The sequence below is a fragment of the Myotis myotis genome, unplaced genomic scaffold, assembly GCF_014108235.1.
Source record: "Myotis myotis isolate mMyoMyo1 unplaced genomic scaffold, mMyoMyo1.p scaffold_m19_p_1, whole genome shotgun sequence".
NCBI lineage: Eukaryota > Metazoa > Chordata > Mammalia > Chiroptera > Vespertilionidae > Myotis > Myotis myotis.
In genome coordinates, this window is record NW_023416313.1 from 55,289,436 (window position 1) to 55,310,148 (window position 20,713).

At 41.9% G+C, this 20,713-nt stretch overlaps 1 protein-coding gene across 4 annotated transcripts in view; it reads left to right on the forward strand.

Annotated features, from left to right (window-relative positions):
- The first annotated feature begins 8,694 nt into the window (after window positions 1-8,694).
- GPAT3 (glycerol-3-phosphate acyltransferase 3) overlaps window positions 8,695-20,713 on the forward strand; it is a 61,079-nt gene continuing 49,060 nt past the window's right edge. Inside the window, exons 1-3 of one of the 4 annotated variants that reach the window (XM_036338284.1) lie at window positions 8,695-8,832; window positions 9,098-9,387; window positions 20,075-20,141. In XM_036338284.1, the coding sequence (XP_036194177.1) occupies window positions 9,247-9,387; window positions 20,075-20,141 (208 nt within the window). In that variant the 5' untranslated portion in view covers window positions 8,695-8,832; window positions 9,098-9,246. Of the gene's footprint in view, window positions 8,833-8,878; window positions 9,388-10,283; window positions 10,370-20,074; window positions 20,142-20,713 lie in introns of those variants that run through there. The other 3 variants (XM_036338313.1, XM_036338294.1, XM_036338303.1) reach the window with 3 other exon arrangements.

The window sequence follows — 20,713 nt, forward strand, 5'->3', positions numbered from 1 at the left end:
CCAGGTTCGATTCTGGTCAAGGGCATGTACCTGGGTTGCGGGCACATCCCCAGTGGGGGGGCGTGCAGGAGGCAGCTGATTGATTTTTCTTTCTCATCGATGTTTCTAACTATCTATCCCTCTCCTTCCTCTCTGTAAAAAATCAATAAAATATATTTTTTAAAAAAGAAATATTGAATTTAAAGAGTGGATTGTCACTACTTACTCACAGAGGACTTAGGGACTCTTGAAATATGTCTGTGTCCCCCATGGTTCCAGGGACTCCACTTTGAGAAGCACTGGGGAGAAGACTCCCCTCACTTAATTGTTTACTCATGGACATGGTTGGTTACCAGTTTTCTTCGCATTTATGTTGAGGTCCTGCCTCAAATGTTGTTAGTCTTCTACTGAGAACAATAACTGGTGGATTTAAATGTCAGTTAAACAAAAAAGTTATCGTTTGTTAAAAAAAACAATAATAATAATAGTGGAAATAACTGAAGCATAGAAATGACGCTGGGAAGTGCTTGACACCATTATCTATCTTAAGCTTTGCTCAACTAAACTCTGGTTTGATTAAGGGAGTATTTTTTCCCAGGACTCCAGGAAGGGGAGATACCAGGAGGGGACAAATAAGAGTAATGGGCGAAGCAACATAAATAATAGAAATGTATTGAAGAGATTGTATTTTTAACAGAGGCCAGAGTACACTGAAGCTACTGATTAGTCACCAAGTTGTTTTCTCTTTAATTGTTGTTGTCAGCTAGTTGCTCTCTGCTCAAAACGCAGAAGTGAACTTTAGCACCATATATTACAGGGTGGTGACAGCAACCCATTAATAAAAGGCAACACTCATGATTTGAAAAAAATTTTAACTTCTGAACTTGCAGAAAGAAAGACTCCAAGACTAATCCTGGGATAAATTTGACTGTTCTCTCTTTATTTTTTTGTTTGTTGTTAATTCTCACTTGAGGATCTGTTTCCATTGCTTTTAGATAGAGTAGAGCCCTGACCAGTTTGGCTCAGTGGATAGAGCGTCAGCCTGCGGACTCAAGGGTCCCAGGTTCGATTCCGGTCAAGGGCATGTACCTTGGTTGCGGGCACATCCCCAGTGGGGAGTGTGCAGGAGGCAGCTGATGGATGTTTCTCTCTCATTGATGTTTCTAACTCTCTATCTCTCTCCCTTCCTCTCTGTAAAAAATCAATGAAATATATTTTAAAAAAAAATAAGATAGAGTAGAAGGGTGGGAGGGGTGAAAGGAGAGAGAGAGAGAGAGAGAGAGAAACGTCGATGTAAGAGAGACACATTGATTGGCCTTGACTGGGAATCTAACCTGAGACCCTTCAGTGGGAAAGCCGCTGCTCTAACCACTGAGAACACTGTCCAGGGCAAAAAATTTTGATAAGTACTTAAGTACAAAGTACAGGTCATTTTCCTCTCAACTCTATTCTACTATAAGGAATACATCAATGATGACAAAATACCTTGAGAGGAATGGAGAGAATATAATACTGGAAAGGTTATGTCTTATAGCAGTGATGGTGAAACTTTTGAGCTCGGCGTGTCAGCATTTTGAAAAACCCTAACTTAACTCTGGTGCCGTGTCACATATAGAAAGTTTTTGATATTTACAACCATAGTAAAACAAAGACTTCTATTTTTGTTATTTATTTTATATATTTAAATGCCATTTAACAAAGAAAAATCAACCAAAAAAATGAGTTCGTGTGTCACCTCTGACACGCTTGTCATAGGTTCACCATCACTGTCTTATAGGAATTTGAGCTCAGTTTTGCCTGATTATAGGAGAACCCAGAAATCCTAATTTTAGTTTGACTATTTAATATGTGGGCAATCTGTTCAAATTTTCTAAAAAACATTGTATGGGTCCTTATAAAGGTCCTCTCATTTATGACTACTGATTTACATATAATCAATGAATAAATAGGTTGGGAAGAGAACAGCCTGGACTTTCTGGTCAGAGACTTCCTTTCCCTGTGTATACCCTCCTTGAAGATGCATTCTTGCCCTTTTGGGACAGTCTGTTCAATTCAGCAAGTGTGCATTGAATATATCACTATATTAGGTGAGGTAGAAGAAGGTAAAGGGGGATAAATGGTGATGAAAGGAGACTTAACTTGAGATGGTGAACACACAATATAATATACAGATGATGTGTTATAGAACTGTATACCTGAAACCTATATAAACTTATTAACAAACTAGAGGCCTGATGCACAAATTCATGCATGGGTGGAGTCCCTCAGCCTGGCCTGAGATTGGGGCCAATCGGGGCCAGCTGGCCGGGGAGGGACTGCGGGAGGACTCCAGGGCATGTCCGGCCCTCTCGCCCAGTCCTTATCATCCGGACCCCAGCAAGCTAATCTACCAGTAGGAGCATCTGCCCCCTGGTGGTCATTGCATGTCCTAGCGACTGGTTGAGTGGTCGACACAACATATTATGCTTTTATTATATAGGACTAGAGGCCCGTTGCGGGAAGATTCCTGCAAGAATAGGGCTTCCTGTGGCTGAAGCGAAGCAGAGAAGGGAGCGAAACCCGCTGAGGCGGGCTTTGCCCCCGCCCTGCCGCCCGGCTGGTTTCCCTCCCGCCTCCCACCTCCGCCGCCTTGGCTCCGTTCCTGTCTCCACCGCCTCTACTTTGCTCCCTTCTGCAGTGCTTCGCTTCCACGTTGTCTTCAGTCTTCGCTCCCAGCTGGTATATGCAAATTAACCACCATCTTGGTTGGGTTAATTTGCATGTAGTCACTCTGATTGGCTGGTGGGTGTAGCAAAGGTATGGTCAATTAGCATCTTTGTTTTTTATTAGTGTAGATGCTATCCCAATAAATTCAATTTTTGAAAAAAAAGACTATATCACTATATCATAACAGTTTTCTCTGGGATTAAAAAGTTTCACCATTAGTTCTCACTACTATTTTTGGAGACTTGATAGAGTAGGTTCACATATCAGGTCCTATGCCAGATTGCAGATTCTGTCACATCTTGGATCCAAGAGATAGGATCTAAGCCCATCCATAAAGAAAAACGTGGGTGTGTCAAAGTCATGTTTAAAAAGTTCTCTAGGAACTTTCCATCATGGAGACCAATAGGCAACCTCTCACTGTGTCAGTTTTCCCGCCAGTATTGGAATAGATTTATTGCTTTTGGACTGAGCATAGATGATGTAGTTGCTTGACTTGAAGGGGTAAGCAGTTTGAAATATGCACTCTAGCTTTAAATATATCACCCTCAGTGGGGGAAATAGTCACACTTTGAGAGACCCCCCCCCCCCCCTCCCAAGAACTGAGATATCTCAAGGAAACGCTGATTTATGTTTCCCATCTCAAAATGCTCCATGAGTAGAATGGCCACCATTTCATTTCTGCTCTTTTAATTTTCTAGGCATATAATTTTATTCACATAAGTCAAATGAGGCATGAGTATGAGGCAATCTACTATAAATAATGTGTCTCCATACCCAATTATTTTTTTGTTGGATAAATACTTTTATGCAGACCGTTTATATAGGTCAGTAGTTCTCAAAGTATAGCTCAGAGACTCCTGGAGGTCCCAAGACCCTTTCAGCTGATGCATGAAGTTGCAACTAATTTTGTAGTAATACTAAGATGTTACTTTCTTTTTTCACCCTATTCTCTCACACATGTGACTGATGATTTTTCTGATGCCTGTACCTGGCCAGGTTACAGTCCTCAGTTACTCAATCAAACACTAATCTAGGTGTTGCTTTGAAGTTACTTTGTAGAAGTGATTAAAGTCCATAGTCAGTTGACCTTAAGGGGAGTTATCCTGGATAATCTGGGTGGGCCTGAGTCAATCAGTCCAAAAACCTTAAAAGCAGAGCTGAGGTTTCTCTGAAGAATAAGATATCCCAGCAGTTTTCCAGATGTGTCCTTTCAGGGTTGTGATCTTCACTGATTGATTGGCTAGTACCAGGGCAGGGGGTCATTATTCAATGCAGTGGTCCTAAGGTCAGCTGGTTTTGTTGCTTATCTGGGCCTGGAGCTGAAATACAGCTGAGGTATAGATGTTATCTCTAGGGAGGAAAAGTCAGGAGTCCGAACCGCATGACCAGAGAAATGCTAGGGGAGGAAAAGTAACCCTGGGGGTGAGGTCCCACCCTACAGTTGATTGTCCGTTGCTAGGCACCTTCTGTACTTGGCCAATCATCCTTGCTCTGCGCATGTGTGTCTAACTGCCTATCACAGACCCACTAAAAAGAAATTCTGGATTTAGTGTCTGAAACATGGATCCAACAGTGGTCTACACTAAATTAAGTTGAAATGCCAGAACTACCTTGATGTTTTATGGAGGAAAGTAGACAAAGGTGTAAGGAGATTGAAATGTTACAGTGGAATACATATCATGAAGACCTACTCATTCATCCTGGGAAGGTCCAAAGACATATCTTTTACCTCAACTGTGAGAAATAAATTTGTGAGTTGAGCCCCAGTATCCTTGAAGAGCTCTATGTCTGTTCTTCTTTGTAGGTCAATTTACAGTGGCAACTGCTACCAATGAATTGAGATCCCTACTTGTAATGAGGATAATGGGCCTCAAGGAAGGCAGGGGAAAAGTGGCTGCACTTAATTGCCAAAGCCAAGGTGAGCAAGATGACTGTAATGGGCAGTGGAGTCAAAGTAGTAATCAGAATAGGGCCTATTCAATAGGCTGACTCGAGGAAAACCTGGAGCTTTGTCTAGGTCAGTAGTTCTCAACCTTGGCTGCACATTAGAATCACCTGGGAATCTTTTTAAAATCCTGATTTCTGGGCCTCATCCTCCGGAAATTCTGTTTCTTTGTTATGGGGTGGGGCCACAACATTAGTAACAAAGAAACGGAATTTCCGGAGGATGAGGCCCAGAAATCAGGATTTTAAAAAGATTCCCAGGTGATTCTAATGTGCAGCCATGGTTGAGAACCACTGGCCTAGGAGGTGATCAAATGAACTAGGTGGGCAGTCTACTAAATTCTCACTTGTGTTCTGTAGAAATGAAGACGTCTAGGTTTGGTCAACAGAAGCCTAACTTGAATTATAAAAAATAGTCACAGTCCCTCAGTTAATTTCCAAACTTGAGAGCCAGTTTATAGACTAAGAACCACTTGAAAGAAGTGGATACTGGGTCCTCTTTAGGACTGCAGAAAATTTATTCTGTTGATCTGTGTCCCAGTCTTTCTCAAAGGGACTGTTGTCATAGGAAGGCAAAGTGGGGCAGGGTGGTGGTGGTGGGGATCATCTCTGGGATTGGATAAAAATAAAAGGGATAGAGATACACTTCTTTTGCAAGGTGAGAATAGGAAAGTTGACAGCTAACAATTGACCTGATAAGAACAATGAGGGGTTCAGTGGTCTCTTGCTCTGGTGTAGTGACTGTGCCCAGAGGGGTCTGGCAAAAGGAAATGACTCTGACATTTCAAAGGTTTGTTATAGTGCCTGCAAATAGACAATAGACAGGCTCAGTTAAAGTAAAGATTGACTTTTGTCAAGGCGGACTCCTCACCATGACTTGCTTTTATTTTTTTTAATTTTTTTATTTTTCAATGTTTTCATTGATTTTTAGACAGAGAGGAAGGAAGAGGGAGAGGATGATAGAAACATCAATGGGAGAGACACATCCTTTGGCTGCCTCCTGCATGCCCCCTACTGGAGATGGAGCCCACACCCAGGGCATATGCCCTGACCTGAAATTGAACCGTGACCTCCTGTCTATGGGACGACACTCAATCCACTGAGCCACACCAGTTGGGGATCATGACTTGGTTTTAGTCAAGAAGTTTTAATTTCAGACCATCCATAAAATGGTGGAATGGTAATAATGTGGAATTTGGAGTCTTAGATTGACTCCAGTACAGACACACAAATGTGAGCAATTGATTTAGTCCTTCTGTGTTTCAGCTTTCTCATCAGTAAAATGGATTCTTTTTAGGGTCAAATGTGATTGTTTTAAACTGCTTTGTGAATGACAAAGCTCTATGCAGAGAGCAGATGGCAGACTGGTACAAGTGCAAAGCTCACCATTTTCTTCTTGCCTGAAACACAGGACAGCCAAGATAAGCTCATTTTTGCAGTGAAGAGGGAGGGGGAAGAGAAGAAATGGTGGAAGCCCCTCTGCTCTCCTTCACTCATTTCACCTCTTTCCTCTCCTGCTCTCCTTTAGGCTCTTCCCAGTAAACCTAGGTGGGATTCTCCCTGCAGTTAGAACTCCCTTCACGTACTGTATGGGGTTCCTAGGGGTGTCTTAACAAATGACCACAAACGTGGTGAATTAAAACCACAGGAATTTATTCTCTCACTTCTGAAGCCCAGTCTGAAATTGTTACAGGGAAACCCTCAGTTGGGCTTGGGCTGCCTGTCGCTGTGTCCAATAATGAAGGCAGGGTTGAAACATATTAGACGTTTATTGAGAAGGCTAGCCAACCAAGAAGACAGGGTGCTTACAAGCATCAAATCCTGTCTTCCAGCAAGGTGCAGGGGATAGGATTATATAGGGGAAGGGGCTAGGGCAGGGGTGGGCAAACTTTTTGACTTGAGGGCCACAATGTGTTCTTAAACTGGACCGGAGGGCCAGAACAAAAGCATGGATAGAGTGTTTGTGTGAACTAATATAAATTCAAAGTAAACATCATTACATAAAAGGGTACGGTCTTTTTTTTTTTTTTTTTTAGTTTTATTCATTTCAAACGGGCCGGATCCACGGGCCGTAGTTTGCCCACGGCTGGGCTAGGGTGAATGAGGCTGGGAAGGAATGCAGCTATGTGCAGGCCTGGGGTATTGTAATGAGTCATTAGGCCATGAGATAATGTTTTGACTCCTGGTGGGTAGGTCTGGCCATGCTTTTTAGTTCTGCTTGCTGGATTCACAGCTGAGTCACCTCCTCAATCGCTTTGCACAGGCCTTGAAAAGGAAACTTTAAGAAAACTTTTAATATTACGTTTCAGATTAATTCAGGTGCTCTATCTTTTAGGTTATAGGTACCCCCCCCCCCAACCCCCTATCAAAATCAAGGTGTCTGCTGAGTCATGCTCCCTCCAAGGGCCCTAGGGTTCCTGGGCTTGGGCCTGCATTACTCTACTCACTGCCTCAGTCTTCACATGACCTTCTGCCTATGTCTTTTCTTCCCGTCTCTTTAAAGACACCATCCTAATCCAGGATAATGAGATTTTTTATTTTCAGTATGTTACCTGACCAAAGTTTATAAGCCCAATGCTTCAGAAGGCCAAAACTCAAAATGTCAAGAGTTTGGAGTAAGGAGAGATTTATTGATTGAGAAGGTGCCAACACAGAGGGTGGGAGATCTAATGGTGCCTCAAATCCATCTTGCTCACTGGACTAGGTTAAGGGACTTGAAAGAGTTAGAGGGAGCAGATATACAGAAGTGCTGGTGGGGCAAGATTTAATTGGTGGATCTCGGAACTTGGCCATTTATGGTAAGGGGCACCAACTCCAGATCTTTCTAGACAATAGACCCTTGGCTTCTGAAAAGGTTCGGATGCTAAAGTTATGACCTGGTCCTTTGGTTCTATACTGTATGTGTTTGTGTGTGTGTGTGGGGAGCACTTTGGTTTTCAAAGATTCCAGCAGTTGTGTTGTCCTTGTTTTTGTAAACTGGCAGACCACGTTTAAATTTGAGAAACCAAGTGCTTGGACGTCTTCATTCATAACTTGTTTTTTTATGACCAAGTTCTCATTTTTCCCCTTCTCAGTGGGAAAGGGGATTTATGATAACTAACTGGCAGGAGGTGCAGAGGACAAACATGAACATTCTTGGCAGTTTAACTTCTCCCCTCCTTGGCCTCCTCCCTTCTGCTTCCCACTTCCTCCACGCCCTGAGGAAGGGCCATTTTCTCTACAGTATTTGCTATCAACAGTTTCCATTCAGTTTGCTGGCTCTCCTAGTTTTTTCCAGGTTCAGTTAACACCGGAAAGAGACCATCAGTGATGGTCCGGAAAACCTGGGCAGCCGGATTTTCTTATCTACTGCACTCCCAGAATCCGGATTCTCATGCTCAGTCTTAAAATCAGATCACCTCTCTAAGAAGCATGAAGTGAAGTAAATACCTACGGGTGATTGCAGTCTTCGTTCCCATCAGAGCTAGCAAGGCAGTAGTGCGGCATACTATCCAGGAGGCGCTGTCAGCTTGGCGAAGGCTTGCGCCAGCCCGGCGTTCTTCTGCAGCTCTCAGCGCGCTTGAGTGTTGCGTGAACAGTAAGGGAATCTGTGGTTGGATTCTTACCCCAGGAAGAGAGCGAGCCTCAGCTGAAAAATTTCTGTGCCAGGGAGACAGCGGCTGAGTGTGTAGGCGACTCGCGGAGAGAGTTTTCACCCCGCCCTAGAAAGCTCAGTTCGGTGGGGGACGGAGGGGAAGGTGTGGGGACCTGGGAGCGGGGTAAACGGTAGCTTGAAGCGCTCTGACCATTTCGCTCTCCCCGAAAATCCTTGCAAGAAGTTGTTGTGCGCCCACACAAACAAGACCTTCTCAAGCATCCCGGGCACGTAGTAGTTCGTTTGGAGGTGGTGGAGAGAATGCTAATATTTTGTAGGTGAAAATTCTGCTCCTGAAGGGATTCCCGCTGAGAGTGCTGGGGGAGGCGGGGCAAGGGGACGAAACGAGGACGCCCTGGAGACTGCAACGCTCTAGGAGCCGGTCCAGCTTGGGTGCTCCGGGTTGGGTGGCGGAGGAGGTGGGGCCAGGGCGGCGCGCAGAAATAGGGCTTCGGGCGGCGGAGCGCCGCCAGCCACCAGTACAGTCTCCTGCCCAGAGCCAGTTCCCACGGAGGCTGGGGTGGTGCAGTGCGGACGCTCGCAGGGATCCTTACTCCCCAAGGGCCTCGGTGAGTCACCCGCTGAGTTGTCGCGATCGCAACCCAGAGGAAATCAGGCACCGGGTGGGGCGCGTTCCGGGCGCTGCGGGGTCACCCCAGCTCGCCTCTCCTGGCTGGTGCCACCGGCTCTGCGTGCGCCGCGGTGACTTCCGCGCTGGTCAGGGTCTCCAGCCGAGAAAGAGTTAACCGGCCACCGCAGGAGGAGCCCCAAAAGGAAGGAAGGAAATTGCCGTAGTTCTGAAAGTTTTTCCTTCCTCTCTTTTTCCCCCTGCAGAGGTGAGTGCCGGGAGGCGGCGGCGCTGATTCTCCCGGGCCAGGCTCCGCGCCTCTGCTCCAGGAGCTGCCGCCCGAGTGCCCGGGGACAGGGACAGCCGTCGCTCTCGGACCTCCGCCGCGACCCCTTCCGAAAGGGTGCGCACAGCCATGGAGGGCGCAGAGCTGGTGGGGAAGATCCTTTTCACCTGGCTGACGCTGGTGCTCGGCCTCATCCTCCTGCCTTCGGCCTTCGGGGTGTCTCTGGGCATCTCCGAGATGTACATGAAGATCCTGGTGAAAACTTTAGAGGTGAGTGTCCCCGCACCTCGGAGGGCTTCAGGGAGAGTTTGGGGGTGCGGACCGAGGGTAGTGCCCAGTTTAGGGGGGACCAGTTCTGAAGGTCAGTGGTCCGCAGGTTGTGCGTTTCGGTTTATCCTCCGCAGTATCGCCCAGACAGCTTCTGCAGAGCTGGAGAGATCGGGGCTGGGACCCCTGGACCACTCTATTGTTCCTCTTCTCGGAGGCAGAGCTACCCCACCCGCTGCTCCGTTATTATTATTTTTACTGACAGATTAACAGTGTGGCCGCCTTTTATAGCATTCGCTTTCTTTCAATCCGTCACGCAGTGCGCTGTGGCTCCCTCTCCAAGTTTTTACGGCCCCTGGTTTCAGAGGTCCTTTCCTGTACTAAGGCATCATGTTTGTGCTCAAGATAAGAAACCAATTGCTGAATGGTAGAAAAAAAATCTGATAATATTTTAATGAAGTCATGGAAATTTTATCTAATTGGTGGCACTTGAAATGTCATCGAACATGTGTCTTTGACCTCTGTTCTCCTTCCATTCCTCTTTCCAAATCCTGCAAAGAAAGGTATGTGGTGCAGGCGGGCCCAGTGGGGAAGCTGCAGCTTCATGGTATCTGTGGCTTCATTCAATCACAAGGGCTCCCCTGCTGCTGTCTCAGCATCTACTCCCCCAAGCCTTGGAAGACAGGGGGGCACTCATCCCCTTTTATACAGATAAGGAAACTGAGACTCAGTTCAGTAGTTTGAATGAAGTGGTCATAACTAAGGAGAGGGTGTGTTTGCCTAGCGGTCAGGAGTACAGCCTTTGGGTACAGATTTTCTTAGATGTGATACCAAACTCCCAGCTCTGCTTCTTAATACCAGGCTTTAAGGAAGCCTCATTTTTCTCATCTATCCAACAGGAGGAACAATAACGCCGATTTCCATAGGCTTGTTTAAGTATGTTAAAATATATCAAACATCTCAGACGGGTGCTGAGACATGTTATGTAAGTGTTTGCTGCTATTCAAAGAATAATAATATTATTTAGGGTCTAGCATCCTCATTTCTCTAACTTTTAATGTGGGTTCTCATTTTTCTGTCCTTATTTCCTATCTCAGGATGAAACCCAGCCTGCACGGTGGCTCCTACATCCATCTATCTATCTATCTATCTATCTATCTATCTATCTATCTATCTATCATCTATCTGCCTACATTTATCTATCTAAACCCCTTAACTAAGTGCCAGGCAGGTAGTTAATCACCTTAACTACGAACAATCATGCTTAAGCTACATAATCTTTATTTAGGATAATCTCTTTCAGTTACTTCCTTGTAGCTTAACAGAACAGTAGAGTAGTGACCTTGGAATGGAGGTAACAAACACCCTAACCTTTGGAATAGAATGGATAGGATTAAAATCAAATGGTATAAATACAGATGTAACAGGAGAGTAAAGGGAGAACCTGGCTAGAGAACCTGGCTATGCTGATCAACTGAACGCTGTCTCCATGTCCTTCATTCTTTGCCGACTCCGTCCACACCTTTGGGAACTCCTGGACCACTGGGGCTGGACCCCGGCATCTATCTATCATCTATCTATCATCCATCTATCTATCTATCTATCTATCTATCTATCTATCTATCTATCATCTCCAATCTGCTGGTTTCATACCTGGAGATGGTTTGCTAATCTTTCACCTATTAATCTCCTGCAAATCTTTTCTACCTGCTGATAACAGGAGATTCTGTTATTGTACATGGGAGATATTTCTCAGTGTTTTTTTTTTTTTTAAATCCTCACTGGAGAATATGCTTTTATGAGAGAGAGAGAGAGAGAGAGAGAGAGAGAGAGAGAGAGAGAGAGAGGAGAGAGAGAGAGAGGAGAGAATGAACGAGAACGCTATGAGAAGGAAACATCTGGATATGTGCCCTGACCAGGAATCAAACCTGCCACCTTTGGTGTAGGGGACAACACTCCAACCAACCAAACCACACCAGACAGGGTTTTCTTTCTGACTTCACACTCTGAACATGGTCACATCAAGCTGCCTCCTACTGTTTGACTTCTTCAGGATATTCTCCTTATAGCACAGGATCCTCTTCAGCTGGTGTTCACTCTTTCTCAGAACGCTGAAATAATTGAGCTGTTCTTCCATACAGCAATGTCTGTTGGAATTTATACCGAAGTAAGGATGGAGTGAGGGTAAATCACACAGACTGGCTTCCAGGTGCCAACTCCTGTGTTTCTTGCTTTAATACCATAATTCAAGGTACAGCTAAAGCTATGTCCTGGAGAGAGAACAGTAATTGCTGTCAGCCTGGCAAATAACTACTATACTTTGAAGAGATATCACCGGTCTAGGATCTGGCCTTCAGTTTGGCAGCACCTTAAGTTTTCATTTTTGTCCATCTAGAGTTGAAGAGACTTTCAGAAATGGACTCTTTGTTAATCAAACTATCAAGAACAATTTCGAATTGTTGTGGGAGACCCATCACTTGGCTTGGAAACCAGGTAGAGGTGGCATAAGGAACCATCCTCTTTGCCAAGACTAAGTTATTAGGTCAGTGAGATGCTTGGCATATATGGGGATTCATTGTGTGAGCCAACTCTGACTTGGTTGTAGTTGCCTGGAGCATCTGTGTTAGGAAGACGCTGGGCTTATCAGGAAAGAGTTTCGATCCCACAGTGATATCTGCTTTAGGCAAAGGGGATGAAAGTGGCAACCCAGCGCTCCCCATCCTCCCACTAGAACAGCAATAGTTGTTTCAAAGACATTTCTATTAGGCGGGGATTAGTATAGGGGATTACTTTTTCTGACTATAGGAATGGTTCCCTTAAAAATTGTACTGGTTGTTTAGTATTAGAACATCTTTGTTAGTGTTCAGTATTAGAACATCTTGAGTTCTGGACAAATACCCTGCTTTTTTGTAGGTTCCATTCAAGGTCCAGCCTTTCCTGTTACTCATTATTCCTTAGTATGTTTGCAGCTGATTTGGTTGTTTCTTTTGCGTTCCAGTCCCAAGAACATTCTATGGGCTCTTTGATTGAAAGTTGAAAAATCTCAAGTTTCCCTGGTTACAACCTACATACTGTTTAAAAGGTCATTTAGTTTTGTACACTATATATTTACTTTTCTAAGTTTTATTGACAATGGATGGCTTTTTCATGACCACAAACTCAAATTCTGGAATTTTAAATGTGTGTGGGGTGCCTTCTGAATAGCTGATTGTAGTAACTGCTGTTTGTCAAGGAACTGACCCAGCTCTTCTCTAACTCCTTCTTAGCTGCTTATCATTTCAGGTAATAATTTTTTTATTGAGAACTTACTGCATGTTGCCTTGTGCATTGCTGAATATCTCTATACTAGTGGCCTGGGGCACGGATTTGTGCACATTGAAAGGAAATTAATTAGAAGAACGGCAGCTCGGCAGTAAACCAGATTCGGGGCTAACAGTGCCCCAGCAACAACATAACCCACTGCTGAAGGTTGAATCGAGCAGCCCCAGGAGGAATTGGGTTCCCTCCTCTCTGGTTCTGGGGTGCATCACCTGAGAACTGCAGCTGCCAAGTCACCACAGTTCGGCAGCTTCTGCGTTGAGCGCCTGCCCCCTAATGGTCAGTGCATGTCATATGTACTGGCTGGTCGGATGATCAGACGGTCACTTAGCCTTTTATATATATAGATGTGTGCGTAAGCTCCTGAGATGGCAAGCCACTTGACAAGGCTTGAATTCTTAGTGATTCTCTAAACTACTGATTTTCAAGGGCTACATAATAATTTCTAAGGAATGTCACAATTATATTGGGAAAATTGTTTTAGGAATGTAAACTATGAAAAGTAAAATTTTGGCTGAGAAAATGGTGTGTAGAGAGTGACCCATCTGGATGGTGGGGTGTATGTATCTGAATCTGTAGAGGGTGTGTGAAGTTTTCATGTTTATCAGAGAGGAACATGGATTAAAGGTTGAAAAATGCTGTTGTCAACCAGGAAAGTTAATTATAAGGTTAATGATGGAGGTGAAAAGGTTAAAAAGTTGCAATTCATTGGCCTAAGATTAGAGGGGAATAAAGAATGGGAAGAGAATAAAGGATTAATGGAGAGGAAGAAGGTAGGGGAATGTTATTAAATTTTCCCCTCAAGTTTTTAATTTATTTACTAGAGGCCTGATGCACACAATTCTTGCAAGAGTATGCCTTCTTTCCCCTGGTTGCCAGCACCAACTTTCCTCTGGCACCTGGGATCTGGGCTTCCCTTCGACCGCCAGCAGGCACCCGGGACCTGGGCTTCCCTCGCAGCCCCGGCTCCATCCAGAAGATGGTCTGGAAGGATATCCGGTCTAATTAGCATATTATACTTTTATTATTATAGATTTTTTAAATGTTATTTGAATTCCCCCTCAATTTTTGAGGAATAAGATGGAAGCATGAACAAGTTCTTTGAAATTTCTGGCCTTGTAACCTTGGACAGGTTACCTAACCATCTCGACCTTAGTTTCTACTTGTGTATATAGGAATATGCCTCTAAGAGTTATTGTGAAGATTCTATGAGGAGAGGTGAATTAAAGTACTTGATGCATAGTAGGAGCTTAATTCTTGGAGTTTGAATTAAAAAACTCTTTGGTCTTTGTTTTTGTTTTCTTCTACGTGGCTAAATTTTAACCTACCTTCAGATTTTTGATAGGTTAGCATATGTGCTCAGAGCAGATAATACCTGCCTTTTATTTTAATTCTCATTCTTTTCCTTTACCCTCTTTTCTGTCCACCAATTAGTTTCCATCATTTTAAAAATGCATGTGATGTGGTGGTCATTGGATAGATTATCTATCTATTTATTTATTTATTTGCTTATTTCTTTATTGTTAGTATTACAGATGTTCCCCATCTCGCCCCTCCCCCCCCCACTTTTGCCCCGTTCTACCCAGTCCCTGCCCCACCCAGGCCTTCACCACACTATTGTCTCTGACCATTGGCTATGTATATATGTGTATATGTTCTTTGGTTAATCTCTTCCCATCACCCCTCCCCTCTGAGATCTGACAGTCTGTCCCATGCATTAATCCTCTGGACCTATTTTGTTCATGTTTATATTGTTCATTAGATTCTACATATAAGTGAGATCATGTGGCATTTGTCTTTCTCTGTCAGACTTATTTCACTTAGCATAATAATATCCAGGTCCTTGCTGTCAAAAGGGTAAGAGATTCTTCTTTTTTATGGTCATGTAGTATTCCATTGTATAAATGTACCATAGCTTTTTTATGCACTCATCTGCTAATGGGCACTTGGGCTGTTTCTAGATCTTAGCTATTGTAAATAATACTGCTATGAACATAGGGATGCATATATTCTTTCTAATTGGTGTTTCAGATAGGGATTCTTAGGCTATATTTCCAGAAGTGGGATTACTGGGTCAAATGGCAGCCCCATTTTTAATTTTTTAAGAAAACTCAATGTTTTCCACAGTGGCTGCACCAATCAGTATTCCCACCAGCAGTGTACTAGGGTTCTCTTTTCTCCACATCCTTGCCAGCATTTGTCATTTGTTGATTTGTTGATGTAGCTATTATGACAGGTATGAGATGATACCTCATTGTTGTTTTCATTTGCATCTCTCTGGTGATCAGTGACTTTGAGCATTTTTTCATATGTTTCTTGGCCTTCTGTATGTCCAAGAGTCACTTTGGAGAAGTGTCTATTTAGGTCCTTTGTCCATTTTTTAATTTGATTGTTTGTCTTCCTGGTGTTGAGTTGTATACTTTCTTTATATATTTTGGAAATTAACTGCTTAGCAGATGTATCATTGGCTAATATGTTTTCCCATTCAGTGGGGTCCCCCTTTTTTTTTATTTCTTTTGCTGTGCAGAAGCTTTTTAGTTTGATGTAGTCCCACTTGTTTGTTTTTTCCTTTGTTTCTCTTGCCGTAGGAGACGTATTTGAAAATTCTGCTATATGAGATGTCTGAGATTTTACTGCCTAGTTTTCTTCTAGGGTTTTTTATGGTTTTACAACTTACATTTAAGTCTTTTATTCATTTTGAGTTTATTCTTGTGTATGGTGTAAGTTGGTGGTCTAGTTTCATTTTTTTTGCATGTACCTGTCCAATTTTCCCAACACCATTTATTGAAGAGACTGTCTTGACTCCATTGTATGCTCTTGCCTCCTTTGTCAAATATTAATTGAGAGTAATGGCTTGGGTCAATTTCTGGAGTCTCTGTTCTGTTCCATTGATCCATATGTCTGTTCTTGGGCCAGTACCAGGCTGTTTTGATTACAATGTCCATGTAGTATAGTTTGATATATGTATAATTTGTGTAGTTTGATATCTGGGATTGTGATCCTCCAACTTTGTTATTCTTTTTCAAGATTGCTGAGGCTATTCACGGTCTTATTTAGTTCCATATAAAGTTTTGAAACATTTGTTTTAGATCTGAAATATGCATTTGGTGTTTTAATAGGGATTGCATTAAATCTGTAGATTACTTTGGCTATATTTGAACATTTTAATTATATTAATTTTTTCAATCTATGAACAGTGAATATTCTTCCATTTGTTTATGTCTTCCTTTATTTCTTTTTTTTAATGTCCTGTAGTTTTCCGAATACAGGTCTTTTTTCTCCTTGGTTCAGTTTATTCCTAGATATTTTGTTTTTTTCGTTGCAGTGGTAAATGGGATTCTTTTTTAAAATTTCTCTTTCTGAGACTTCATTATTAGTGTTTAGAAATGTCATCAATTTCTGAATGTTAATTTTTTATCCTGCTACTTTGTTAAATTTAGCAGTATTTGGGTGGAGTCTTTTTCTTCTTTTTAATACCTGATTGGGAATCGAACCTGCCACCCTTTGGTGTATGGGGCGATGCTCCAACCAACTGAACCACATGGCTAGGGTTTTGGTACAGTGTTTAGAGTTTTCTATGTACAATATCATGTCATCTGCAAATAATGAGTTTAACCTCCTCCTTTCCAAATTGAATGCCTTTTATTTCTTCTTCCTGTCTAATTGCTGTGGCTAGGACTTCCAGTGTTATGCTGAATAAGAGTGTCTTGTTCCTGATCTTAAGGGGAACACTTTTAGTTTTTGCCCATTGAGTATAATGTTGGCTCTAGGTTTGTCATATTTGGCCTTTATTATGTTGAGGTATGACCCCTCTATTCTCACTTTACTGAGAGTTTTTATCAAAAAAGAGTGCTGGATTTTGTCAAATGCTTTTTCTGCACCTATTGATATGATCATGTGATTTTTATCCTTCATTTTGCCTATGTGATGTGTCATGTTTATTGATTTGTGAATATTGTACCAGCTTTGCATCCCTGGACAGATAGATTATTTTTTTCAATCTTTATAACAATGCTTGGTAATTGTCCCAGGTTTAGTGATGATGATAATGAGGCCCCAAGAGGTTAAAGTATTTTGTCTGAGATGGTGACAGCCTGGAAGTGGCAGAACTGCGATTCATATGCTTGTATATCTGACTGCAGAGCAGGCACATTTTCACATTCACTGGAGAAGAAGCCCAAAGAAGAAAATGGTTTTCCAGTATAAATTCCCTGTTACATTAAATAACTTCTCCCACCTTAAAGTTTGCTAGTCTTGAACACCATAATTGCATTTGGTAGGACAGGCCTTTGGTGTTACCATTTCAGGAGATGTTATGTGTTCTGAACCTTGTCTGGTGACAGAACATGGAACTCTTTGTAGCAAATCATACTTTTTAAGCAATGCCTCTGTGTTAGTTTGCTAGGGTTGCCATAGCAAAGTACCACAGACTGGGTGACTTAAACAACAGAAATTTATTTCTTCCCAGTTATGAAGGCTGGAAGTCCAAGATCAAGGTGTTAGCAGGTTGCTTTCTTCTGAGGCCTGTCTCCTTGTCTTGCAGATGGCTGCCTTTTGCTGTGTCCTCACATGGCCCTTCTTCTGTGTGTGTGCATCCCCGGTATCTCCTTGTTTGGCCAAATTTTCTCATTTTATAAGGACACCAGGCAGATTGTATCAGGGTTCACCCTAAAGACCTCACTTTAACATAATCATCTTTTTAAAGGTGATATGTCCAAATACAGTTACATTCTGATGTACTGGAGGTTAGGGCTTTAACATATGAATTTGGGGGGGGGGGGGTAAACACACAAGTTAGTCTATAACAACCACAAAATATCAATATTTTCCATCAAATGAGCATGAAATAATTGTCCTAGTTGAAGGTAATTACTATTGATATAAAATATAAAATCAGATGCCTACCATAAAAGAAAACTGAGCTCGAAGACTGATAATGATTGATTGTTTACAATATTTTATTTTTATCATATTTGTGGTCTACTTACAATGATAATAGGTATAAAGCTTTAAAGTGAAAAACCATAGAGCCCTGGCCAGATAGGTCAGTTGATTAGAGCATCATCCTTATGTGCTAAGGCTGTGGGTTTGATCCCAGGTCAGGGCACATACAAGAATCAACCAGTGAATGCATAAATAAGTGGAACAACAAATTGTTCCCCCCCCCCTCTAAAAATCAATAAGTAAAAGTTAAAAAGTAAAAACATAGGAATAAACCTTTACCTCTATTGAGAAAACGTGGGAGGTCTAGAGTTTAAGTTTTCAAGGAAAAGAAAAAGATGTAACCAGATTAAGACTGAGTCTTATTATAATTTGTGATTTGACATTTGAAGCCTGGAAGATTAGCTTCTATTTATAGGCTGTACTCTAAGCACAAATGGCATGTTCCTACTTGGCTCTTTGGAATGTTGTGCAGGGGTCCTGACGTAGTCAGATCATGCCTTACTCTTTGACCTTCATGTACATATTTTAGGTTATTTATTTTCTATCAGTTTATTGTCTTATTTATTTGAAATTTTATTTTCATCTCTCTGAATTATTCCTCTGAGCCTATCAATAATTGATATGTCTTGCCGTATTTAATAAATTCTTTTTGTTCCTCGAAGGTGCTTAAGTTCTAATTATAATTATTACAATGCATTTCACCACTCCCTCCTCGCCCCCCCCCCCCCCCCAAATCAGTCAATTTAGCCAGTGTTAACTTCTGGAATTGTAATAATCTAAATAATATCTTAATGGCTCCTTTTCTAAACTAGAAAAAATAACCATTGTGATTTTCTGGAATGCTGTCAACAAGGTTAACTTGTAGTTGTTGTTGTTGTTTTTTTTTAAAGCACATTAAAAAACCCCACAATTTTTATTGATTTTAGAGAGAGGAAGGGAAAGATAGAAACAGATAGAAACATTAATCGACTGGGGATCAAACCTGCAACTTGGCTATGTGTCCTGATCCTGACCAGAAATCGAACTTGCCACCTTTTGGTGCACAGGATGATGCTCCAATCAACTGAACCACGCTGGCCAGGGCCATTTTGTAGTTTTTGAACTATGATGTTAATGGTAGATGATGTTGAAAATGCATTAAAAAAAGTGTAAAAAAAAAATAGCAAGTCACATCTTGGTATATTTCTTTACACTCCTATGTACATTCAAAGCAAAATGGGAGTTGATTTTCCCTGTTCTTAACTTCTCTCAAACCCCTGGTTACTCCTAATTATAACATTTTCCCTATGTATCTTAAAACATAAGTGACCATCTGGGCATATGGTTTCTTTAGTTACCGACTTCACTGATTGCTTTCCAAGTCTCACTCTGTCTTCCTTTTCAAGCTTATCGTTGATGCAGGCAATTAGGCTTGAGTGCATCTCACCCTGGAATGCCTAATTTACCATGAAAATAATAGCTATTCTTTGGGCCCTGAGTTTTTACATGTGTTAATTTCATCTAATCCTCATAGCAAATCCTATGGGATAGGAACTATTATCTTTTTTCTTTTTCTTTTTTTTAATATATTTTATTGATTTTTTACAGAGAGGAAGAGAGAGAGATAGAGAGTTAGAAACATCGATCAGCTGCCTCCTGCACATCTCCTACTGGGGATATGCCCGCAACCCAGGTACATGCCCTTGACCGGAATCGAACCTGGGACCTTTCAGTCCGCAGGCCGACGCTCTATCCACTGAGCCAAACCGGTTTCGGCAGGAACTATTATCTTCACTTTCCATATGAAGAGACTGAGGCCTAGAAGGATTAAGTAGCTTGAAACCCAGGTAGTCTTTTTTTTTTAAATTAATTACGTTTTTATTGATTTTTTTGAGAGAGGAGAGAGAGAGAGAGAGAGAGAGAGAGAGAGAGAGAGAGAGAGAGAGAGAGAGAGACTGAGAGGAACTTTGATGTGAGAGAGAAACATTGATCAGTTGTCTAATGTACCCAACTGGGGACCAAACCTGCAACCTGGGCATGTGCCCTAACCAGGAATTTGGTGACTTTTTGGTGACTGGACGATGCTCAAACAACTCAGCTACATTGGCCAGGGCAAACCCTGGTAGTCTTAAGGCAATAACCTGCGCCCTTACCCAACATGCTTCACCACCTTTTCAAGGAGTAATTTATTGTGGTACCAGATTGTGTGTGAGTGATTTAAATGGGGTAAACGTGATCTGTTCCTCCTATCATTAAGGCATTATCAGAACTAATACAAGAGTATACCTGGGACGTGGAATAGTGCTACATCAGAGATTCACTGGGGGATCTCTTTAATTCAAGTAACACCAAGTCTTACTGTTTAATTCCACTTCTGAATAAGCATGATTAAGTATGCTATACTGTGTCTATGGAACAGTTTAAATTAATGCTTCTTGTTTTTGAACAGTGGGCCACGTTACGAATTGAAAAAGGAGTCCCAAAGGAGTCAGTTCTTAAAAACTCAGCTTCTGTTGGTGAGTCTTTCTTTTCATTTTGATGGTTAAAATATCAAATATATGATGATATAAAATGTCCCATTTATATCTACTCAATTTGAACTTGCAATATGCATAGAGTAGTGCATTCTGTAGGATTGTTCATGATTCTTTTCAAAATAGTAGCTGCTTAAGTGTTGAATGAGTTGTTACTGTAAAGGAGGTAACGTTTGCTAGTTTACCTGTGTGTTCTTACAGGGTATTTGTAAAGGCATGCATTTAAAGGTGATTGTTCATGGTTTTAAAGATGTAGTCAATGGCTTAAAAATAAAAGTAATTGGACTAAACTGGGAATTAAACCTATTTTTGAGGTTTTATTAACACTATTCTAATTATGTGGCTTTCAAAGTATTCTGTTCCTAAGAATACTCTTTCCTGCTAAAAGCTAATTGATGATACATGGAAAAAAAAACCCCCCAAAACAAAAATCTCTTCTGTGAAATCAGCGTGGGAATCACCACATTCTACACCTTCCTGTTGGAGAGTAGTGTTGCACAGTAACAAAGGCTCAGAAAAGTCCTGCAAGTAATGAAACTTGTTTAATTTTTGTT